Consider the following 19,950-nt stretch of genomic DNA (forward strand, 5'->3'; position numbering starts at 1 on the left):
AAGGACTAAGGTAGGTACCTATCAGCTATGTAAGTACCTTACCAGTGGGGAATTTCCCTAAGCGGGCAAGCTCCACTTTGCTGCCTTAGGCGGCTGGGCGGCGTTCGTTGCCCAGCGAACCATGGGAAAGGTGCGGCTAGCGACCACTGGATGTGATGGACCCAAAGTAGATACAGTACTTGCCTCCCCTTTCATCCAGCTCAATTAGCTGTTTTCTGGTCACTGGGGGTTTTGAGCGTGCTCGACTTGTCCAGATCAGCCATCGAATCTTGCCGGGGCAAGAACTGCTGGTTGAGCTGTACGAGTTGCGCCTTGTGTGTTCCGCTCGTTGTTGTGTTTTGCGTATCAGCCTCGGATCCGGCCACCCCCCTGAGCTACGACTCGGGTAGCATCGCGCAACCATGGAGGGAGATATGGCCAGTCGGTATCAGATGATGGAGGAGCTGGGAAGTGAGTGGTTACCAACCGGCAAAAAATTGCAATTGGCCTTTTACTGACGAGGAGATTGTTGTTGGCAGGTGGGAGCTTTGGAACTGTGTACAAGGCTATTGAAAAATCTACCGGGGAGATTGTCGCGATCAAACATGTACGCTCTCACGGGTCTAAGATTTGTTTTGACTTCTCAATTGACCGTTTGGGATTGGATCTAGATCGATCTCGAATCGAGCGAAGATGATATTCAGGAAATACAGCAGGAAATTTCCGTCCTGGCCACATGCGCAAGTCCCTACGTGACGCAGTACAAGGCGAGTTTTCTTCGGGGACACAAGCTGTGGATTGTCATGGAATACCTGGGCGGAGGATCTTGTCTCGACTTGGTAAATATTTCAATTGGTCAAATATCATTGGAACTTTGCGACCGCTAACTGTTACCTAGCTGAAACCCGGTGTCTTCAGCGAAGCGCACGTTGCTATCATCTGCCAACAACTGCTACAAGGCATGGAATATCTACACAGCGAAGGCAAAATTCACCGCGACATCAAAGCCGCCAATGTGCTTCTCTCTCACACAGGAAAGGTCAAGTTGGCCGACTTTGGGGTTGCGGCCCAGCTTACCAACATCAAATCGCAACGCAATACCTTTGTCGGAACCCCGTTCTGGATGGCACCTGAAGTAATTCAACAAGCTGGATACGATTATAAAGCGGACATTTGGTCCCTGGGGATCACCGCGATCGAGATGATCAATGGAGAGCCGCCCCATGCGAGTACGCACCCGATGAAAGTTCTCTTCCTCATCCCAAAGGAGCCGGCCCCTCGACTAGAAGGAAACGAATATAGCAGCGCTTTCAAGGACTTTATCGCGCAATGCTTGACTAAGGACCCGGAGCGGAGACCCAGCGCGAAGGAGCTTTTGAGACACAAGTTCATTCGCAATGCAGGGAAGACCGAGGCGTTGCAGGAACTCATCCAACGGAAGCAGGATTGGGATGCCGGCAAAGGCGTGAGGCAGAACGTCAAATACTATGCGGAGTCTCTGTGAGTTCTCGCCCTTGGGCTTTGAGTTGTCTCACTCGCTAATCATATTCACAGCAATACTATCACGCGGCTGGAAGACGACGACGGCTGGGTGTTCGACACTGTCAAAGCACCTCCCACGTCGGTACCAGAGGATTCGCATGACCTAGTATCTGAACGGGATACACGAGACCGTTTGTACGACGAAGCCTCGGAGTTGATGGACAATCTGCACATGTCCAGTCCACCTGCCCCGCCGAAACATGCCTCAAACTCGACCGTGCGACGAACTCCAGCAGCTGACAGGAGTCCCTCTGTGCGACGGCCAAAGCGACGATCAAGTGGTGTGAAGCAGCCCCTGGGCGTCGACTTGACTTTTGGCAACAGCCCGTCAACTGTTCGCCAGTTCCGTCGGGTGTCGGATAAGATCGGGCCCGACACCTCGTACATTAACCAGTACCAAATCGCCGTTGATGAGAACGCAAGCCCTAAGACAGTGTATTCGGATTCGAACAGCAAGGAGGCTCAGCTAGGGCGTCGGGCTTATAGCAAGGCTGTCGGCCTTGCTTGCCAGGAGGTCCTTGGCACTACTGCAGACCAGGAAAAGAGAGAAGCCATTTCAAGACTGGCGGAGGCCTGGAGCGACCTGGAGATGGTTGACCCCGAGGGACTATACCATATTCTCAAATCTATGAATGAGAAACTTCAGAGGTCGGTAATTACAGATTCGCGTGTCCGTCACTAGCGTGACACTGACTGACTTTCGCCTCCTTTTCAGTGATTCGAAACTCGCACCTCTCGTCCCGCAAGCTCCACAACCCGAATCCCCACAGAGACCGCGGCTCGTTTTAGCACAAAACAACCCACATCTGAAGAGCCACCGTCGCCGTCAGTCTGCAGCAGCGCCAGACTCCAATTGGCAGCCGGCGCAGCTGTCTAATCTTCCCGGTCAGCAGGTGCCGGGAATGGAACACACCAAGCAATTGTCGGATGTCCTTTACCAGCGTTGGTCCGACGGCCTTCGTAGCCGCTGGCCTGGAATCTAACTCCATCTATCTACTCTTTAGCTGTCCTTGCTGGATCACTTTCCCTTTCGCTGTATAAAAGGTTCTGGGGCGTCACCGGCTTCGATATATGATGATATTCTTCTCTACCGGTTTGCTGGTTTGCTATTTTTCTCGGTGTCTTCGGCATACAACTGTCGCTCTCAATGTTCTCAATAGGGGCGTTCGTTTCTTCACTTGGCTTGTATTCTGATGGGTTGAACTGCTGGTCGATGATACCCACTTCGAGAGTTGTCTCTGCCCTTTGCTGCGATGGGAGAGCTTGTATGGTAGATTACCTGCCCTGCCGACTTGACTTCAACTCAGCAGCTGACCTTGTTCTCTCTCTTTTCCTGGTTTGCATAAGGATTGGTCCTGGTGTTCCCATTTTTTGACTACTTTCTGGTGAATCTGTTAATTGTTCGTGTGTGACTATCGGAATTCCCCTGTCCAGCATTGTTTGTGTGATTACCTCTACTTCTGTTTCGTCATAGACCCTGTGTCCTCGAGTGTCCTGCGTTGCGGAGCATCTTACTTCTGTTCTCTTTGTGATATATGTGTCGCTGGTCATTAAATGTAGTTACTGTGATTCATTCCTGTATGTGGTGTTTGTTGAGGCGTGGATATAGCGAGTCTTTTGCAAAAATAATAATAATCCGATGTACTCATCGACCTGTCTGCCGAGCAATCCTTCAGGATGCGTTTTCTAAAACCTCAGATTCCACCTCAGAGGGAGGTTGCTCGGTGCATACCGGTGCATCGCGCAGTATTCCTCAACATCAAGCCGCAAATAAGGCTTCCTGCAGACTCATCCTTTGTTGCTGTGAGACTTGATTATGACCGACTTAAATTAAGATGGGAACTACCAATTGGAGCCACAGACGCGAGGCGATCGTGCCCCTGAATGGATGAAACGCGGCCGTCGAGGCTGGAGGCGGAAAGGATGCGCAGTGGGAGACCCGCCGCTTTCCTGACGTCCTCCTGAGTCGTCACTCGGCAGGCTAAAGACTAGCTAGACTACGGGGAATTCTGGGCCAGGCGGTCTGTTGGTTTTAGTCAATTAGACTGTTAAATTAAGGTGGACTGGCTTGGTTTAGAAAGGGGAGACGAGGCTGTCCTCATATCTGTCCAGTGATGCTGTTTGGCTAGACCTCTCTGCATAATTTCGAATCTTTCTTCCTTCTCTCCTTCCGTCCCTTCATTTCTTCGCTTTCTTCTTATCAGTCCATCGCTATTAATTGGCTGGCCAATCCTCACGCTCATTTTGTCATGATCGATTCACTCCCTTAAGTACCGCAATCGCTACGTTCTACGCTCTATTCTGCCCCGAAGATGGGGAGCTCCCCGGGAACGGGCGACGCGGAACCTGCGACGGAAGCGTCCCAAACAATGTCGCCATCATTCCAAAGTCAGCGGGAACTGCCAGCTGAGGCTTCACCTGTGGTACAACGCCGTCAAGAACTTCAGCAGAAGCGATCGTCTCTTCCCCCCAGACCGAACGGTGCTGCTCGCCACGCAAAACGTCTGACCCTCAACTTTCCCATCAACGTTGTTCCGGGTCTTGAATCCGATCCTAGCGTCACTTCCCCTGAATCTATGACACCTGCCACATTCTCGGCGGCCCGTCCATCTCCCCTTCCTGCCGCTGGAACTCCGGTCGTGTTCGACGATCAGGATGATGGCTCTAGCCTTCTGACTGCCATTGCGTCGCAGGAACGGAAGGTGTTGGAACTCCGCGAGGAGCTTCAGCGGGCGGAGGCGGAGCTGGATACTTTAAAGAAACAATGGGCTTCCTCGGAGAAGACGAAGAAACGCACGGAGATCAACCACCGAGCGGAGCCGTTGCTTCCTCTGCGGTCGCCTGACCGCGCGATCCATGACGAGTCGAGCCAGCATAGTGGAGAACGCAGTGCAGGCACAGCGGATGGCTCTTCGGCCGTGCAGGCTCGACGCAGCCGCGATCTCGAGCGGCGCCAAAGCCTACGAGCGAGTGTGAATGGTGGCACTGCCATATCTGCGAATGGTCGGCGTGTGTTCCAGGGATCTCATACGCGGGCCCTGTCGCTGCTCTCGCCCGTCAATGGTCCTGGTGTCAACCAGCAGTTTGGTACTGATGCGGACGGCAACCGGGCGACCAGGACGCCGCGGTCGGCGACCTTGCCTTCTGTTGAACGCGCTGCAACGACCGAGATGAACGAACGGCCCACGGAGGATATGATCTCTCAGTGGCGGAGGACCATGCCGCCCCCGTCTCGGGAGGCACTGGTGCGTACTGGCAAGCAGATGGCTTCGGATCTGAGAGAAGGCTTGTGGACGTTCCTGGAGGACATTCGACAGGCTACGGTGGGAGAAGAGGGAATCAACGCCACTCAGGCGAGAGGAGTGACCCCCGCGCGGAAACGAGATTCCAGCTCCGCGTCCCGAAGCAGAGACCGGTTGTCGGTGCATGGAGGCAAATCATCGCGGTCACCGTCGTCCTCGCGGGGCAAGGCGGCAGGGACACAATTATCTGGTAAAGACACTAAATCGGCGGACATAGACGTGTCGTTCTGGAGTGAATTCGGCATTGATACAGCTGGGCAGAAGTCCACGAAAGCTCGCGGAGCCTCAGATACCCCACGCGGGGCGACCGAACAAGAAACCTCCAACAACAATCTCGACGTTGAAGAGAACTGGGATGACTGGGATACTCCCCAGCCCAAGAAGACGCACACCCCTTCGTCGAGCCGCTCCACGCTGGAGTCCAAGCACGACCAGTCTCCGATGACACAGAACAGTAGCCCTCGTACAAGCGGCAGGTATGCTATTTGAATTGTACCAGGCTTAAAACTCGCAGTCTGACTGATTGATATGCGCTGACTTGGATTAGCTTTGGAGACTGGCGCGCCACACAGGATGACTTCGTCCCCGACCCCAGCGTATCAGATGGCATTCCCTGGCCTGCAATCACCAAATTCGCCCCCTCGAAGCTCACCCGGACGGCATCCAATTTGATGGCCGAGTGGGAGCGCAGTCTCTCACCCTCGCCTGAGAGAAAGAATCAATCGAGTTCCCCGCTCCTTAATAAGGACGATAAAAAAGACTGAACCTGTCCGTGGGCTGTCCTACTCCATGACCCTTGACCTGATGCATGTTTCTTCTTCAGGCTACACTGTAAATACAAACATATATGGACATGCGCTCTGCATGGACCAAGTACAAAGTAACGCAGGGCTACGATTATCGTTTGAATACCCTCACGACTACAGCGTTTTCTTCATCCGATTTCGTGGATTTGCCATTTATGACTTCGTTTCTTTTGTTCCAAACGTGTGACGAAGCCCTTTTCCGACACGGATTATGTGAGAATAAATGTATATATATGTCTCGCTTTTATATTTCTATAACTTTTGCAATTGAATGCTAAGCAACCAAATTCTTCTCCAGCTCAATAAACATCTGGGCGAAAAGTGAAGCCAAACATAGTACATAGTCATGTGATAAACTGCACTTTTGGCCGCTTTACTCCGCCGTAAAAATAAATTTGTTTTCGCCATCTCCGCAAAATGTCCGAGCTGATTATCTGGAGCCAGCGACTTGATTTCCATTTAGCGACGTGCTTTTCTCCTTTCCTTGCGAGAATTCTACAAGCAGAATATCTGCGCATACGTTACAGCACTCGGTAGATTTTACGCCAAGAAACCCCCCCCAAAATCCAACATGAGTTTCCCAGGAATGACTCCGCCCATCGGCGGTATGGGAGGAGCAAATAATATGCAGGGCATGAGTGACCAGGAGCAGGCAATGGTCAAGGCGGTTCGCATCCCGACATCAATTCTACCGGGCTACATGCTAACATAAAGCAGATGCACGCAGCAATGGAATCCTGTCCCGTCAAGACCGCCATCTCCGGAACAATGGGTTTTGCGCTCGGCGGTGCCTTCGGCTTGTTCATGGCTAGTGTATGTGTCCCATGCCCCCAATCTAAAATACGGAAAACAGGTGTCTGATCGTGTCTACTTCTATAGATGTCCTACGACTCCGCATTCACCCCCCAAGGAGCCGCCCTCTCCGACCTCCCCTGGCGCGAACAACTCCGCCGCGGCTTCAAAGACATGGGCGCCCGCTCCTGGTCCTCGGCCAAGAATTTCGGTATCGTCGGTGCGCTCTACGCTGGCACGGAGTGCTGCATTGAGGGCCTGCGCGCGAAGAACGATCTCACCAACAGCGTCGCGGCCGGTTGCATCACGGGCGGGATCCTTGGTGCGAAGGCGGGCCCGCAGGCTGCGGCTGCTGGCTGCGTTGGCTTTGCGGCGTTCAGTGCGGCGATTGATGCGTATATGAGGATGCCGTCGGAGGAGTAGTGCCGCTTGCTTCGGTTGCTTCGCCTGATATGCGGTGTTGCTGTTCTGTTCGGACAGATGGTTGCTTTGCAAAACGTGTATAAACATTGGCGTGGCGTTGGGTTTTCTCTATATTTTGATTTGATGGGATAGATATGGGCAGCATCTTTGGCGTTCTTGGGGTTTCTATTTTGTCCGATGGATGGTGTGCTTGTCCGCGCGTGCATATACTCCGACTCCGCTTCTGCACTTGTGCATATGTTAGATCTTGAGTGGGCGCTGACTGACTTGTATGGTATGGGTGTGACTCGCAACTCAAGTGTACAATACGTGATATAGTTATAGAGGGTGTGGATACAGGCATATACTCCGATCTGCATGGCTATCCGCTACGCTGCTCTTGGACTCTTCTGTTGAAATGATGGCGACCTTTAAGAACTGAACAAGTAAATAAATACTTAGCCCTGATCTCAAGGATTGTATAAGAACAAATTTATCCTATACCTCTTGATAGTCAGCATGACATTCTCTTTGCCCCACGCGATGCATGTTTGCTCAGCCATGACGTAGGGGGCAACACTATATATACTTCCAGAACATCCGCAAACACACAAACACATCGATGACAATGTATGTCAACTGCTCCAGCTAACAGCCTAGAAGATGACCTGTACGGTAAGTCTTCAAACACCAAGAAACGATCAGTCTTAACTCGATCTACGGAGTAGCAAATCGAGTATTCCGTCGACAAGCCACTGAACCGAGAGCCACCCGTCAAGCAACTCGTCGCGAGGTATGCATCTTCCATCCTCGACTGTCGTCGTAGTACAGTAAACGAATGAAAAAAATGAAGAAGGGATAATACTAAAGCAGTATACATTATAGCTTCCTCACACCAGCTGATATATCCTACGACCGTAATCACGGCCCCATCCCGCATCTCTCAGCAGACTCCCATAAAGTACACGTCGACGGCCTAGTCTCAACCCCTCTCAGCCTATCTATCCAGCAGCTCGCAAGCGAATTCCCCCAGCATGAAGTCATCTGCGCGCTGGAATGCGCTGGCAACCGGCGGCACACGATGCGCACGATGCTGAAGGAAGTGCAGGGTATTGACTGGGGGGATGCGGCAGTGATGAATTGTAAATGGCGGGGGCCGAGATTACGGGATGTGCTGCTGCGCGCGGGGGTTAGGGAGGACGAGAAAGGTCTGCATGTGGAGTTTTCGTGCTATCAGGTGAGGTGTCAGGAGGATGAGTGGTTTGGGGCGAGTGTGCCGCTGGAAAGGTGTTTGGGGGAGGATGGGGATGCGATTCTTGCGTTGCAGGTGCCCTTTCCTCGTTCCCTTTAGCGTTTCTTGGAGGGAGACTGAAGATGGCATAGATGAATGACGCTCCGCTCCCCGTGAACCACGGATATCCTGTTCGTGCTATCCTGCCTGGCATTGTCGGCGCGAGGTGGGTCAAGTGGCTGGATCGCATCACGGTCTCGGACCATGAGTCGCCGAATTTCTACCAGCAGCATGATTACAAGGTCCTGTCGCCGGCGGCGGTCGATCAAGAGTCAGCGCAGCCGTTCTGGGCGCAGACGCCCCCCATGACTGATATGCCTATCAACTCTGTTGTCGCGGTTCCGGAAGATAATGAGACGGTTGCGTTGTCGAGTTCTGGGGTCATGGAGGTGAAGGGGTATGCTGTTCCGCATGGTGCGGATGGACCGGTTACTCGTGTGCAGGTTTCGGTGGATGGAGGGAAGACATGGATAGATGCCAAGATTGATGAATCTGGGGAGGGGAATAGGCGATGGTGCTGGGTGTTGTGGAGTGCTGCTGTGTGTCCTGAAGTAGGAACAGGGAGGGAGGTTTTGAGTCGAGCTTTTGATGCTGGTGGGAATGTGCAAGTAGAACATTCGCAGTGGAACCTGAGGGGTGTCGGGTATAATGGGTACGGGCGAGCGCGGAATCTGACAATCATTTAGTGCAGGAGCCAGGAGTTTTATGGCCAGGCAGACTCTTTGATCTGACTGAAGACAGACATAACGTAAATCGTAAGTATATTGTACTGCTCTATCACTATACATACAGCCAATCATGGCAACACAACGTATTTCTCCAGGTGCTTGGGAATCGAGCTCCTGAGGCCCTTGCTCTGAAGCCAGGTGTTGGAGAAAAGCCGGTCAGCATACCGGTAGGCACCATCGCACAGAATGGTCACCACATTGCTACCCTTGGGGAGCTGCTCAGCGACCTCCTTGGCGGCGACAACGTTGAGCGCGGAGCTAGCGCCCAGGTAGAGTCCCTCCTCATCAAGGCAGCGGTAAACCATCTCAATGGACTTTTCGTCGCTGATGGTGAGCGACCCGTCGAGCAGATCGATGTCGGGCTTCAGGTTGTCCGTGACACGGCCCTGACCGATGCCCTCCGTGATACTGCTTCCACTGCGCTCGATCAGGTTGCCGCCGCTCTGGATGTAGCTGTGGAGAACACTGCCTGGAGGATCGGCAAGGAAGCACTTCACGCGGCCATCGCTGGCGGTCTTGAGGTACCGTGTGATACCAGCAAGAGTGCCTCCTGTTCCAGTAGCACATGTGAACGCATCGACCTTTCCATCAGTTTGAGCCCAGATCTCGGGTCCAGTGGTCTCAATGTGGGCCTGGCGGTTGGCGGTGTTGTCGAACTGGTTCGTCCATACGGCATTTTCCAGCGACTCGGCATGTCTGCGCGCCTGGTGGTTGTAATTCTGAGGGTTGTCAAATGCAACAGCGGGCACAGGATAGACCTCGGCACCTAGAAGACGCAGCAGGTCGATCTTACCCTGCGACTGAGTGTTGGGCATGTAGATAACAAGCTTGTAGCCTTTGGATCGGCACACATGCGCCAAACCAATACCGGTGTTGCCAGCTGTTCCCTCAACGACTGTACCGCCTGGTTTCAAAAGACCTTTCTCTTCGGCATCCTTGACGACGAATAGCGCAGCACGGTCCTTGACGCTACCACCGGGGTTCTGGAACTCGGCTTTGCCGAAGATATTGCGTCCGGTTTCGTCAGAAAGTCGCTTTAGTCGGATGAGAGGGGTGTTTCCAATAGCTGCAAGTACGGAGGCAGATTAGCATGCTGCAATTGCTCTATCACCGTAAGATGTGCATTGCGGTATCCTATACCTTCCGTCAACCCGTTCACGACGCCCTGAGCTCTCGATACCCGCTCATGGTAGGCGGTCGATGCCTCCACGGCGCGGAGGGCGGTTGTGCCAAACCGGCGTACACTTTGTCGAAACATGCTTCCCAGTAGACGACAGGTACACCAGAACTCGCAGAACACCCGTCAACGGTATGCACGCCGGAGAAAGACGAAATGACTTGCGAGTACAAGAACCCCAGATTCTCGGACGCCGAGGATCGGCATTAGTCATCTTTGGTCACGTGAAATATGGCGTGATGAGGTTTGTAACAAGTAGGTGGGCGTATGGAGCCAGCCATTTCCTCTTCTGTCGAGTTCGTCTTCGCAATATAACATAGGCCTTATAATACCGCTGATATGAGAAGAATCCAAGCAACGCAGTCTGTTTCGTGGTTAAGTGGTCGTCCCTGTAGATGGATGGTTGTATCCCTCCAGAAATACGTAGATGTATGGAAACCACGTGCCCAGAGCCCTAGCCCTTATCTTAGAGCTTTCCCGTTTGGGCTGTTTGTTTATCCTTTGGGCCCCGTGACAGCGATCTGCGTTGGGAGTGGTACCTCCGCACTGGTGAAAGACGACGTCCATCTTGACCACGATTCGTATCCAGTCACACAACTAATACTATACAGCAATAAATGAGATGCAAATGACTGTCTGAGATGACCTAAGTCTTTTTAATTTGACAGAATTCCACGCCGTCCCTCACTATCAACCAAAGATGCCTGGCCGAGTTTCCGCCCGTTCGACCTCTGCGCCGACACGCAGGTCATCGGCTCAGCCCTCAGCATCGGGAGGTCGCGCCGCCTCTGTGACCCCGTCCTTTGTGATTCCAGAGGAACCTGCTCCGCCCGAAGCATCGCCTAACCTACGTCGCGACGTTTGTGTGATTTTTGCTGACGCCCAGCGTTCAACGACCGGTCACCGAAAACTTGTGGTGCGGTTAAGGAAGCTGCAGGAGATTTGCTGCGGAATTTCTGCGAAGAAGACCAAGAAGGATGGAAAGGGCCCTGAGGTTCAGGAAGAACTTTTACTGCCGAGCGAAGAAACCATTCCGGAGAAGGAGTTCAACGTAGAGGTTGGTCGCTGCTTGCTGCGCATACTCCCGATCAAAAAGACCGAGCCGGTTGGCGATCGAATTCTGCGGTTTGTTGGAACTTTCCTCTCTCACGCGACTGAGAAAGATACCGAAATCTTCGCTTCCGGAAATGACGAGGATGACATGCAAAATATCATCGAGACCCCAACTGCCCGTCTGGCGACTCATCTAATCAGCGTTGTTGTGCCGTTGTTGTCGGCAAAGGATAAGATCGTGCGTTTTCGCGCGACACAAATTGTCACCCACATTGTCAATTCTCTTGAAACAATCGATGATGATCTCTACCATACCATTCGACAAGGACTGTTGAAACGGATTCGAGACAAGGAGCCCTCAGTGAGGGTACAAGCGGTGCTGGGACTCGGGCGCCTGGCAGGAAACGAAGAAGAAGATGACGACGATAACGACGATAGTTCCAAAGCCCTCCTCGAAAAGCTCATCGACATTATGCAGAATGACACAAGTGCTGAAGTACGGAAGACCTTGTTGCTCAATCTGCCTCTAGTGCCCGCGACTCTCCCTTATCTGCTCGAACGTGCTCGAGATCTCGAAGCAACTACCCGCCGAGCCTTATACTTCCGCTTACTTCCCACCCTGGGTGACTTCCGTCATTTGTCGCTTTCAATGAGAGAGAAACTTCTTCGCTGGGGCCTTCGAGACCGAGATGAAAGTGTTCGAAAGGCCACTGGAAAGCTGTTCTACGACCGCTGGGTTGAAGACTGCGCTGGCACAAACAACGATTCCGAAAATGGTCCTTCCACCCAGCGCTCCCCCCCAAACATCCCGGCACTGCTGGAGTTGTTGGAAAGAATTGATGTCGTCAGCTCTGGGATGGATTCCGGAATCGCGCACGAGGCCATGCGTAGCTTCTGGGAGGGCCGCCCCGACTATCGAGAGGCGGTTGTTTTTGATGAGCCGTTCTGGGAATCCTTGACGGCCGAGTCAGCTTTTCTCCTACGATCCTTTAATGACTTCTGCCGTGTCGAGAACGAAGGAAAGTTCGATAGTCTCGCCGACGAGAAGATACCTGAGGTGACAGCCTTCGCGCATTTTTTGAAAAAATACATGACCGAGCTCCTGCAGAGGAAGAAAATGGCCAAGGATACTAGTGAAGCAAACGATGACGACACCGTTGAGAACGAATTTATCGTTGAACAACTATTACATATCGCCATCACGCTGGACTACAGTGACGAGGTCGGCCGCCGGAAAATGTTCTCTCTCCTTCGCGAGTCGCTAGCCGTGCCCGAGCTACCTGAAGAGTGTACCAAACTCACTGTCGAGACTTTGAGATGTGTGTGCGGACCAGCGGCTGCAGCCGAGAGCGAATTCTGCAGTGTCGTCCTCGAAGCTATTGCCGAAGTCCACGACACTATTGTGACCGAAGATAGTTTTGTTTCGGCCAAGTCTGAAATCAGCGATGCAACCTCCAGCCGCCAACGGTCTGAGACCCCGGCAGACAGTGAAGCTGAAGTGCCCTTCAATAAGGAGGAGGCAAAGGCTAAAGTTCTGCGCGAGATCGTGGTCAATATGAAATGTCTGCATATTGCCCAATGTATGTTGCAAAATGTGGAAGGCAATCTGCAACAGAACATGAACCTGGTTACTATGCTCAACAATTTGGTCGTTCCAGCGGTTCGAAGCCACGAGGCCCCGATCCGTGAAAGAGGTCTAGTGTGCCTTGGTCTCTGCTGCTTGTTGGACAAGGTGAGTTTTCTATATATTGACATATTTTTCCAGCAAAGTGCTGACCATTACTTCCCCCGTCCCCAGACTCTCGCCGAAGAGAATATGACGCTCTTCATCCACTGTTATAGCAAAGGCCATGAAGCTCTGCAGGTCACCGCTTTACATATCTTATGTGATATGATAACGACGCACCCCTCGCTACTCGCCCCTGTCCCACAGTCTGACGGGGAAACCGTTTCCCCACCAGCATTCCAGAAGCCACTGCTCAAGGTCTTTGCAAGAGCCCTGAAGGCTAGCTCTCCGAACAGTGTCCAGGCCGCTGCCGCCACCGGCCTTTCAAAGTTGTTGCTCACGAACACTTTTACGCCGTCTGGAGCAAACATCCCACAGGCCATTCAGGAGTACAACGAGTCCGCTGTGGAGACCCTCTTGCAATCGCTCATTGTGTCTTTCTTCCACCCACGTACTCGGGAGAACCCGGCCTTTAGACAAGCGTTGGCCTATTTCTTCCCTGTTTACTGCCATTCCCGCTTGGAGAATACCCAGCACATACGAAAGGTGACCGTTCCCGTTATCCGTGCGGTTCTCAATGCGGCGGAGGAGTACTACTCCCTAGAAGCCGAGGAAGATAGTGATGGCGAGATTGATGAGACTGTTGGACAGAGGGAGCTGAAAGCCCTGATGGCAGGTGTCGTGGGCATGCTTGCGGAATGGACGGATGAGCGGAGAGTGGTGGGCCTGGGAGGAGAGAAGATTCTTGCGGGCGTTCCGACGAGCTCCAGCCCCTGTGGATTCGTACACTTGGCCCTGGTGAAAGATATTCTGGAGCGCGTTCTGGGAATCAGCACCGGTCCCAACCGGTGCTCCAAGGAAGAAAAGAAGCTTCTATTCTCATTGTTGAGCAAGCTTTATATCTCGCCTCCTGTGGTACCATCGCGATCTGGGTCTAGGATGCCCGAAGGCGATGATCAATTCCGCTCCAGCACCCAGAGTGCCAGTGGGGGCGAAATCTCCCCTGAGAATGTGGCTCTTGCCCAGGAAGTCAAGGAATTACTGGACGAAACCATCCAAGAGGGTGTCGCGGCCGAAGCAGCGGGTCGAAATGCGCTTGTGAAGGTCAAGAATGCTGTTCTCAAGCTTCTCGCAGCTGCGCAGGGCACCAGGTCCGACAGTGTCAGGCCGCGCGAAGGCACCGAGGAACCCGAAAGTGATGCCATGAGCATCCGCTCTGGCAGTGTCCGGCCATCCATAGAGCACCCAGGCAAACGCCGGCGGATGTTCTCAGTAGAACCCAGCATTAAGGAGGAGGATGAGAACGATGACAGTCGAGGAACGATCATCAAGTCTGAAGCTCATGACGACTGAGGGCGTAGGCCCTTGGTGCTTGATTCACTTCTTTCTGTTGCCGGCGTTGAATGACGGTCATGGGTTGAGGATGGGATGGGTTATGACACGGTTATGAGGTTTCATGTAATTATTGATTTGGTCTATTGGTGTATATGACTGACGCTGCTTCATTCCAATTTATTGCACGTCTTAGTTTCTGGGATGATCTACTTTTGATAACACCCCGTACGGTGGATCCTCACTACTATGAGATATGTACGATACACAAAGGTGTCCCTCGGATACGAGGCTGGCTGACCCAGGGAAATGAGGCACTGCGAATTGAATTTTCTTGTGGAAGTGGTAGGCTGCCTTTAATTGACCTTAATTAACCTTGACAATCGGAATGTAACTATCTCAATGGGTTCACAGCCCTTTCCCGTCCTGGCTGTCCAATAAAACTTCATGTCCCTGCATTTCGTTACTGCCACTGAGATTGAAGTAAGGTGGAATTCACGTCAATCCAAGTGTCTCAGTCTGATTGCTCATCCCTCTATCTATCGATCTATATTTCAAGTTTCGTGTTACGATTATCTTCCGACAAGTCAGGATAAATACCTACCTCTTACTGATAATATATACAAGGGGCATTCCTTCTAGTGGTCTAGTTAGCTCCCAAGCACTTTTATTGAGACTTAAGGACCAGGATTGAAACCTGTTTGCTACCTAGATTAGTACTTCTGTATGAAAGGATGGTGTACTGTCAAGTAATATCATCGCATCCGCCTTATTAATTGTGTCAGCGGAAGGTCGCCGACTAATTGGAACTATCTACAGTACGTACTTTAATTTCAGATGCCCCATCATGCCATATCTTGATATTTTATTGGTTTATTGAGACTATTCACCTAGTTTGACGGCACAAAGGCCTCACTTGTCTGGGGAAGCAGCGAAGATATCAACAAGAGAGAGAACCAAGTAAATCAGTGTCCTCCAGTTTTCAAGACCATGCTTTCTCCCACAACGCCCGCTCCTCTGGGGTTGTCGATTCTCGATTGAAAACCCTTTCTTTAGCATGCTTAACTCTCCTGATAGCTTCATTATAATCGCCAGGAGAGACAGCTCCATTCTAACCTGTATACACCCCTATTTCCTTGATTACTTATGCTTTCCTCTCCATGTCCCTCTCCCATTTTTTGTACTTCTCCTTACTCTGTTTATCCAGGTCATATTTTGAGTAGTTTAGGGGATATGGTACACCTGGATTGCCATAATCATCCTCCCTCACAAGCTGTTTCTATATATCATCTCTTGTGACATCAGTAAGGAGCTTCTGGACATACAGCTCCCCATCATTAAATATTAACCTGATTAGACTTTATAACTCAGACTGCAAAGTTTCATAGTACTTAAATACATGAATTAAATCTGGGGCTTCTTTATAGACTTGCGCCTTATAGTAAAGCCAGAGTGTCTAGGCTAGAAATAGCTGCTTAGTAGCCTTTTTATCTTAGACATTAAGCTCTTCGATATTCTCTGGCAGACTAGGCTGAATGAACCGCTCTGGCTTTGGACCGTCATACTCTCGGCTTCAGGTGTTCCCACACGCGACAAAGCTCGATACCTTTGGGCTTCTTAGCTTGCTTCCAACAATTCGGGAACAATCTGCAAGGCCTCTAGGAACAGGAAGTTGAAGATTCCCCCTTGCCTTTAAAGATGTTAGCTTAACTGAGCTATTTTTATTGACTGTTTGCTTAGTTCGAAACTGGGACTTCGCACATATTGCATCGTTGCCACTTCGGACGCAGTAGTATAGTGGCTAGCTCCTGCGTTGGGATTTGGGATCTTAACAACTAGCTCCAGACCGTCCTGCATGGTAACAAGAAAGGCCTTGTTGAAGTTTCCCTCTGAGACGTTGACGCAAACTGCACTGTCTCCGGCGGCTTCCTGCGCAACTTGATTAGAGCATCAAGATTGAATGAACCTATCTGCTTCGCAGCTGCTGTTCTTCATTCCAGATCCATCGCTGAGCTAGATGGGTGTAGAGGTCCTCCACATTATAATCCAAAAGCTTGTGAGCATGCGACATTTACTGTGATGAAGAAATTATACCGAAAAGCTTTGCTTCAGAGGTTTCCCCTCTCTGTCTCCCAATAAACAGTGGTCGCGAAACAATTGCGTGTAAACGTGGATAATTGATGATAGAAAGACAGGTCTATTTCTGATTCTTAATGGCATTTCAAGTGTAATTTCCCCCCAGACTGTAGGAAAGTCATTCAGTTTCCAAGAATTCTAACCCCGGACGCTGTATTCGAACGTCAGAAAGGAATTCTGGCAGCAGCTGGGCAAGAAGCATGGTTCCTGTAGAAAAGTATGTGACTGTCCAGGTGGACTCGCAACAGGAAGTGATGGGCGTGGAATCTGAGATTGATAAGATAGCTGGTCATTGATTTGTAAAGTATCAGTCTGAATATCCCAGTTCTTTCAAAGCTGCATTGACGCTGTACCATTGATAGTCCGGGAGGAAGATGGTGGCATGATAACAACTGGGAAGACCAGGAAGCATAGATCTAGTCCTGGCTTATAACCACAGAAAGAGAGATGCAGATTGTTTAGTAATGGCTCGGGATAATTGCTCTTGCATATGTCAGTCAGATAGTGACAACCTTCCCTACTCGTTAATGAACAGCAGTCGCCAACCCCTCATCTTACTTGGGATATTGTTGCTGACAATAATATGGAGTAAGAATAGGAGAAATGAATACCTGTCCAGCTTACGGAGAACTAAGTAGGCCATTCCAATCATTATAATCCACATGTTTCTCTTCGCAACGTTATAACTTCCTAGAACCACAAGATAAAACTAGTATCTCATAGCGTATCTACATGAATTGGGATTCCTGATTACTTCCATTCTGATCCTTATTAGCTGCATTTCTGGTTTCTGTCATGAAGTGCTCCAGTAGTCTATCTATCCATGCGTGTCTGCTGTCACCGGTGTATCTCCACTGTCTTTCCCCTCAAACCCGAAACTTTTCTTTTTTTTTATTTAATCTCGACGCTCCACCACACCACTAAGAAACCACCAAACGGACTGGTCCTTCACTGCAGGCTACCTACCTTAACTAAGGTACCTTGACCAACTACTGCTAGCTTGGCCTGGGGCCTTTCTCTTCCCTTCTCTCACCTCTCGCTCTCACACTCTCCTCTCAATTTCCCCCTCCCCTCAATCCTACCTCTCCTAACCTTTCACTTTCTTGTCCTTTTTTTCTGCTTGTTCATTTTCTTATTTTTTTTTTTGTTTGCATCTTACATCACGACAGTTTATCTGGTCGTGATCTAAGGTCCTCTGCTTAACTTTGCAGAGACTTTTTTTACCCACTACTTTCCCCCAATTCACTCCCGTTCCGTCCCCTTTCCCTCGCCGCTCCGCTGGCAGTGAGAGTGGAAAGAAGACAACAATCTGAGCGATGGCAACCGTCTCAGCACCTACCCCTAAGCTGGATCGCTACATTGTCATCCACGTCGCAACAACCTGTGATGAACATGGCGTCTACGTCACCAAAGATTCTGCAGAGGTGATCGAATTGGGGTGGATTCTGTTGGATACCAAAACCTGCGAGGAGGTGGGCTCTATTTTCCTGAATCGACAACACTCGGCCTTTTTCCCTCCCCCCTCGTCCTTGCGCCTCACTCCCCTTTCCCCCTCTCAGTGCCTAGGCCACCACCACCGCTGTTCGTCCGCCTGTCGCTGACTTGGACTTTTGTTCCCTCTTTAGCTTCATCGTGAAAGTGTTCTCGTCAAGCCCGTCAACACTCCCATTACGCCTCTTTGCAGTAAGTGGTTCTTTTCCTTTTTTCTTTTCTTTTAATCTATACATCTACCCAATTTCAACCGAACACGCGTTCTTGAATTTCCGACCCCCTGCTCCTACACCGTTCCCATTCACTGGATGCATCAGTCTGTTGGTTCAATGGCTGACAGTGTCTGACAGCAAGCCTTACAACTCTGACATGGGAACACGTCCGCTCGGCAGGTACCTTCCGTGACGCAATCAACCGCTTCGATGCCTTTGCCCAGGAACACCTCATCAGCAAGAATCTCGAGTTCGCCTTTGTGACGTTGGATTCGTGGGATCTCCGAGTGCAGCTGCCCCGTGAGGCTCGTGACAAGGCTGTCGTTCTTCCCCCATATCTTCAGCACTCACGGACCTTTGACCTCCGCACCGAGTACCAAAGATGGCAGACCCACCACCCCGAGTCTCTCCCTTTCGGTCCCAGCTCGCTTTCCAATATCTGCGCTGCGCTTGAAGTTGAGCCTGTCCAGTCCTCCGCTCCGATCAAGCATAACCTCCCGTTCCACCTTCAGGCATTGGCCCCCGCCTCTCCTCGCCGGGCAATGGAGGAAGCCATCACTCTGGCTCGCGTTCTCCGCGGCTTGATTCGCAAGTCGCAGCCGCCGCACGAGCACCCGGAGATCTTGACTCGACCCATGGATGCCAGAGCGGATGTTCGTGCCTTTTTGACAGAGCGCAGCAAGGTCCTCCATCTGAGCGGTCTGCCCCACGACACTACACAGTCGGAATTGGAAAGCTGGTTCACCCAGTTCGGTGGTCGTCCGATCGCTTTCTGGACTCTCCGGACGCCGGATCAACACAAGCCCACTGGCACGGGCTTCGCCGTTTTCTCATCCCACGAGGAGGTATGTACTCTTCAACTTTCTCCCTCTGTTGTCTATTGCAGGATCCTGACACTGGATGGTAGGCTGCTGAAAGCCTCTGTATGAACGGCCGCGCCTTGAACGAGAAGGCCATCGAGGTTTCACCCTCATCTAGTCGTGTCCTAGACCGTGCGGCTGAGATCTTGACTCCCTTCCCGCCGTCCAAAAACCGTCCCAGACCCGGCGATTGGACCTGCCCCTCCTGTGGCTTCTCCAACTTCCAGCGCCGTACGGCTTGCTTCCGCTGCTCGTTCCCCGCAATGGCTGCGGCTCCTGACCCGATGGGTTATGGAGCTTACGGCTACGGTCCCCCATCCATGATGCCCTCGCACATGAGCCATGGCCACGGAATGGGCCATCCTCGTGGCATGGGTGGTAATGGTGGTGTGGTTCCCTTCCGTGCTGGTGATTGGAAGTGCGGTTCCGAGGGCTGTGGCTACCACAACTTCGCCAAGAACATCAACTGCTTGCGTTGCGGTGCTCCTCGCTCGGGGGCCGCAGTTGTCGCTGACTCTGCGTTCCCCTCCCCCATGGACCCTCCGGCTGGGTTCGGCATGGGCCCCAACTCCATGACCAGCACCCCTGCTCCTGGCCCCTTCACTTCGGCAGCCGGTGGATTTGGTGGTTTCAACCAGCAATTCGCAGCGCCCCCCAACAACTATGCCTTGCCTTCAGGCCTTGGTAGCGCCCCTGGGGCCTATCCACCAATGGGTCAGATGAATGCTGGCTATGGCTCCACCAATGCCTCGCACACCACCTCGTCTTTCTCCAACCCTGCCACCCAGGCTGCTTTCAGTGGAGCTGATCACACCACCTCGACGAGCACCTCGAACGGCGGATTCTATGCGACAGACGGATCAAATGATCCCTTTGCCTTTCTTTCAACTGGCTTGGGCGGCTTGACCGTATCTGACGATGCCCACTCCCGTCGTAATGGTACCGGCGCCAGCAAGTCCCCTGCTTAAATAAAGCGGGTACACCTCTTTGGGTAAGGACGAGACCATAGATGGTTTCTCATCAGCCCGATTCCCCCTCGCCTCAGTGGTTTGTCAATATGGAGGTCTGAGTCTGTTGGTATATGTAACGGTTGATATTCGTTGAATGCGCGTTTGTATAAG

At 51.7% G+C, this 19,950-nt stretch overlaps 7 protein-coding genes across 7 annotated transcripts; 6 read left to right on the top strand and 1 right to left on the bottom strand.

Annotated features, from left to right (window-relative positions):
- Window positions 1-401: 401 nt before the first annotated feature.
- Window positions 402-2,504, top strand: NFIA_039890 (STE20 family serine/threonine-protein kinase; the record flags this gene model as incomplete). The annotated part of the gene is made up of 6 exons (XM_001266309.1): window positions 402-450; window positions 519-586; window positions 651-818; window positions 878-1,479; window positions 1,534-2,169; window positions 2,237-2,504. The coding sequence occupies 6 exons, from the start codon at window positions 402-404 to the stop codon at window positions 2,502-2,504; spliced, it is 1,791 nt and encodes a 596-aa protein (XP_001266310.1).
- A 1,386-nt stretch (window positions 2,505-3,890) lies between these two features.
- On the top strand, window positions 3,891-5,587 carry NFIA_039900 (DUF4048 domain-containing protein; the record flags this gene model as incomplete). The annotated part of the gene is made up of 2 exons (XM_001266310.1): window positions 3,891-5,299; window positions 5,371-5,587. 2 exons carry the CDS (start codon window positions 3,891-3,893, stop codon window positions 5,585-5,587), a joined length of 1,626 nt encoding a protein of 541 aa, XP_001266311.1.
- Window positions 5,588-6,200: 613 nt separating this feature from the next.
- NFIA_039910 (translocation channel protein TIM22) lies at window positions 6,201-6,844 on the top strand (the record flags this gene model as incomplete). Its single annotated transcript, XM_001266311.1, has 3 exons — window positions 6,201-6,296; window positions 6,347-6,442; window positions 6,509-6,844. 3 exons carry the CDS (start codon window positions 6,201-6,203, stop codon window positions 6,842-6,844), a joined length of 528 nt encoding a protein of 175 aa, XP_001266312.1.
- Window positions 6,845-7,445: 601 nt separating this feature from the next.
- On the top strand, window positions 7,446-8,800 carry NFIA_039920 (putative sulfite oxidase; the record flags this gene model as incomplete). The annotated part of the gene is made up of 4 exons (XM_001266312.1): window positions 7,446-7,457; window positions 7,561-7,616; window positions 7,709-8,150; window positions 8,207-8,800. The coding sequence occupies 4 exons, from the start codon at window positions 7,446-7,448 to the stop codon at window positions 8,798-8,800; spliced, it is 1,104 nt and encodes a 367-aa protein (XP_001266313.1).
- A 110-nt stretch (window positions 8,801-8,910) lies between these two features.
- NFIA_039930 (cysteine synthase A) lies at window positions 8,911-10,100 on the bottom strand (the record flags this gene model as incomplete). The annotated part of the gene is made up of 2 exons (XM_001266313.1): window positions 8,911-9,908; window positions 9,983-10,100. The coding sequence occupies 2 exons, from the start codon at window positions 10,098-10,100 to the stop codon at window positions 8,911-8,913; spliced, it is 1,116 nt and encodes a 371-aa protein (XP_001266314.1).
- A 619-nt stretch (window positions 10,101-10,719) lies between these two features.
- Window positions 10,720-14,151, top strand: NFIA_039940 (condensin subunit YCG1; the record flags this gene model as incomplete). The annotated part of the gene is made up of 1 exon (XM_001266314.1): window positions 10,720-14,151. One exon carries the CDS (start codon window positions 10,720-10,722, stop codon window positions 14,149-14,151), a length of 3,432 nt encoding a protein of 1,143 aa, XP_001266315.1.
- A 3,431-nt stretch (window positions 14,152-17,582) lies between these two features.
- Window positions 17,583-19,797, top strand: NFIA_039950 (putative RNA binding protein (Arp); the record flags this gene model as incomplete). Its single annotated transcript, XM_001266315.1, has 4 exons — window positions 17,583-17,738; window positions 17,892-17,949; window positions 18,108-18,814; window positions 18,877-19,797. The coding sequence occupies 4 exons, from the start codon at window positions 17,583-17,585 to the stop codon at window positions 19,795-19,797; spliced, it is 1,842 nt and encodes a 613-aa protein (XP_001266316.1).
- Between the last annotated feature and the right edge of the window lie 153 nt (window positions 19,798-19,950).

This window comes from Aspergillus fischeri, genomic scaffold, assembly GCF_000149645.3.
Source record: "Aspergillus fischeri NRRL 181 1099437636247 genomic scaffold, whole genome shotgun sequence".
NCBI classification, from domain to species: domain Eukaryota; kingdom Fungi; phylum Ascomycota; class Eurotiomycetes; order Eurotiales; family Aspergillaceae; genus Aspergillus; species Aspergillus fischeri.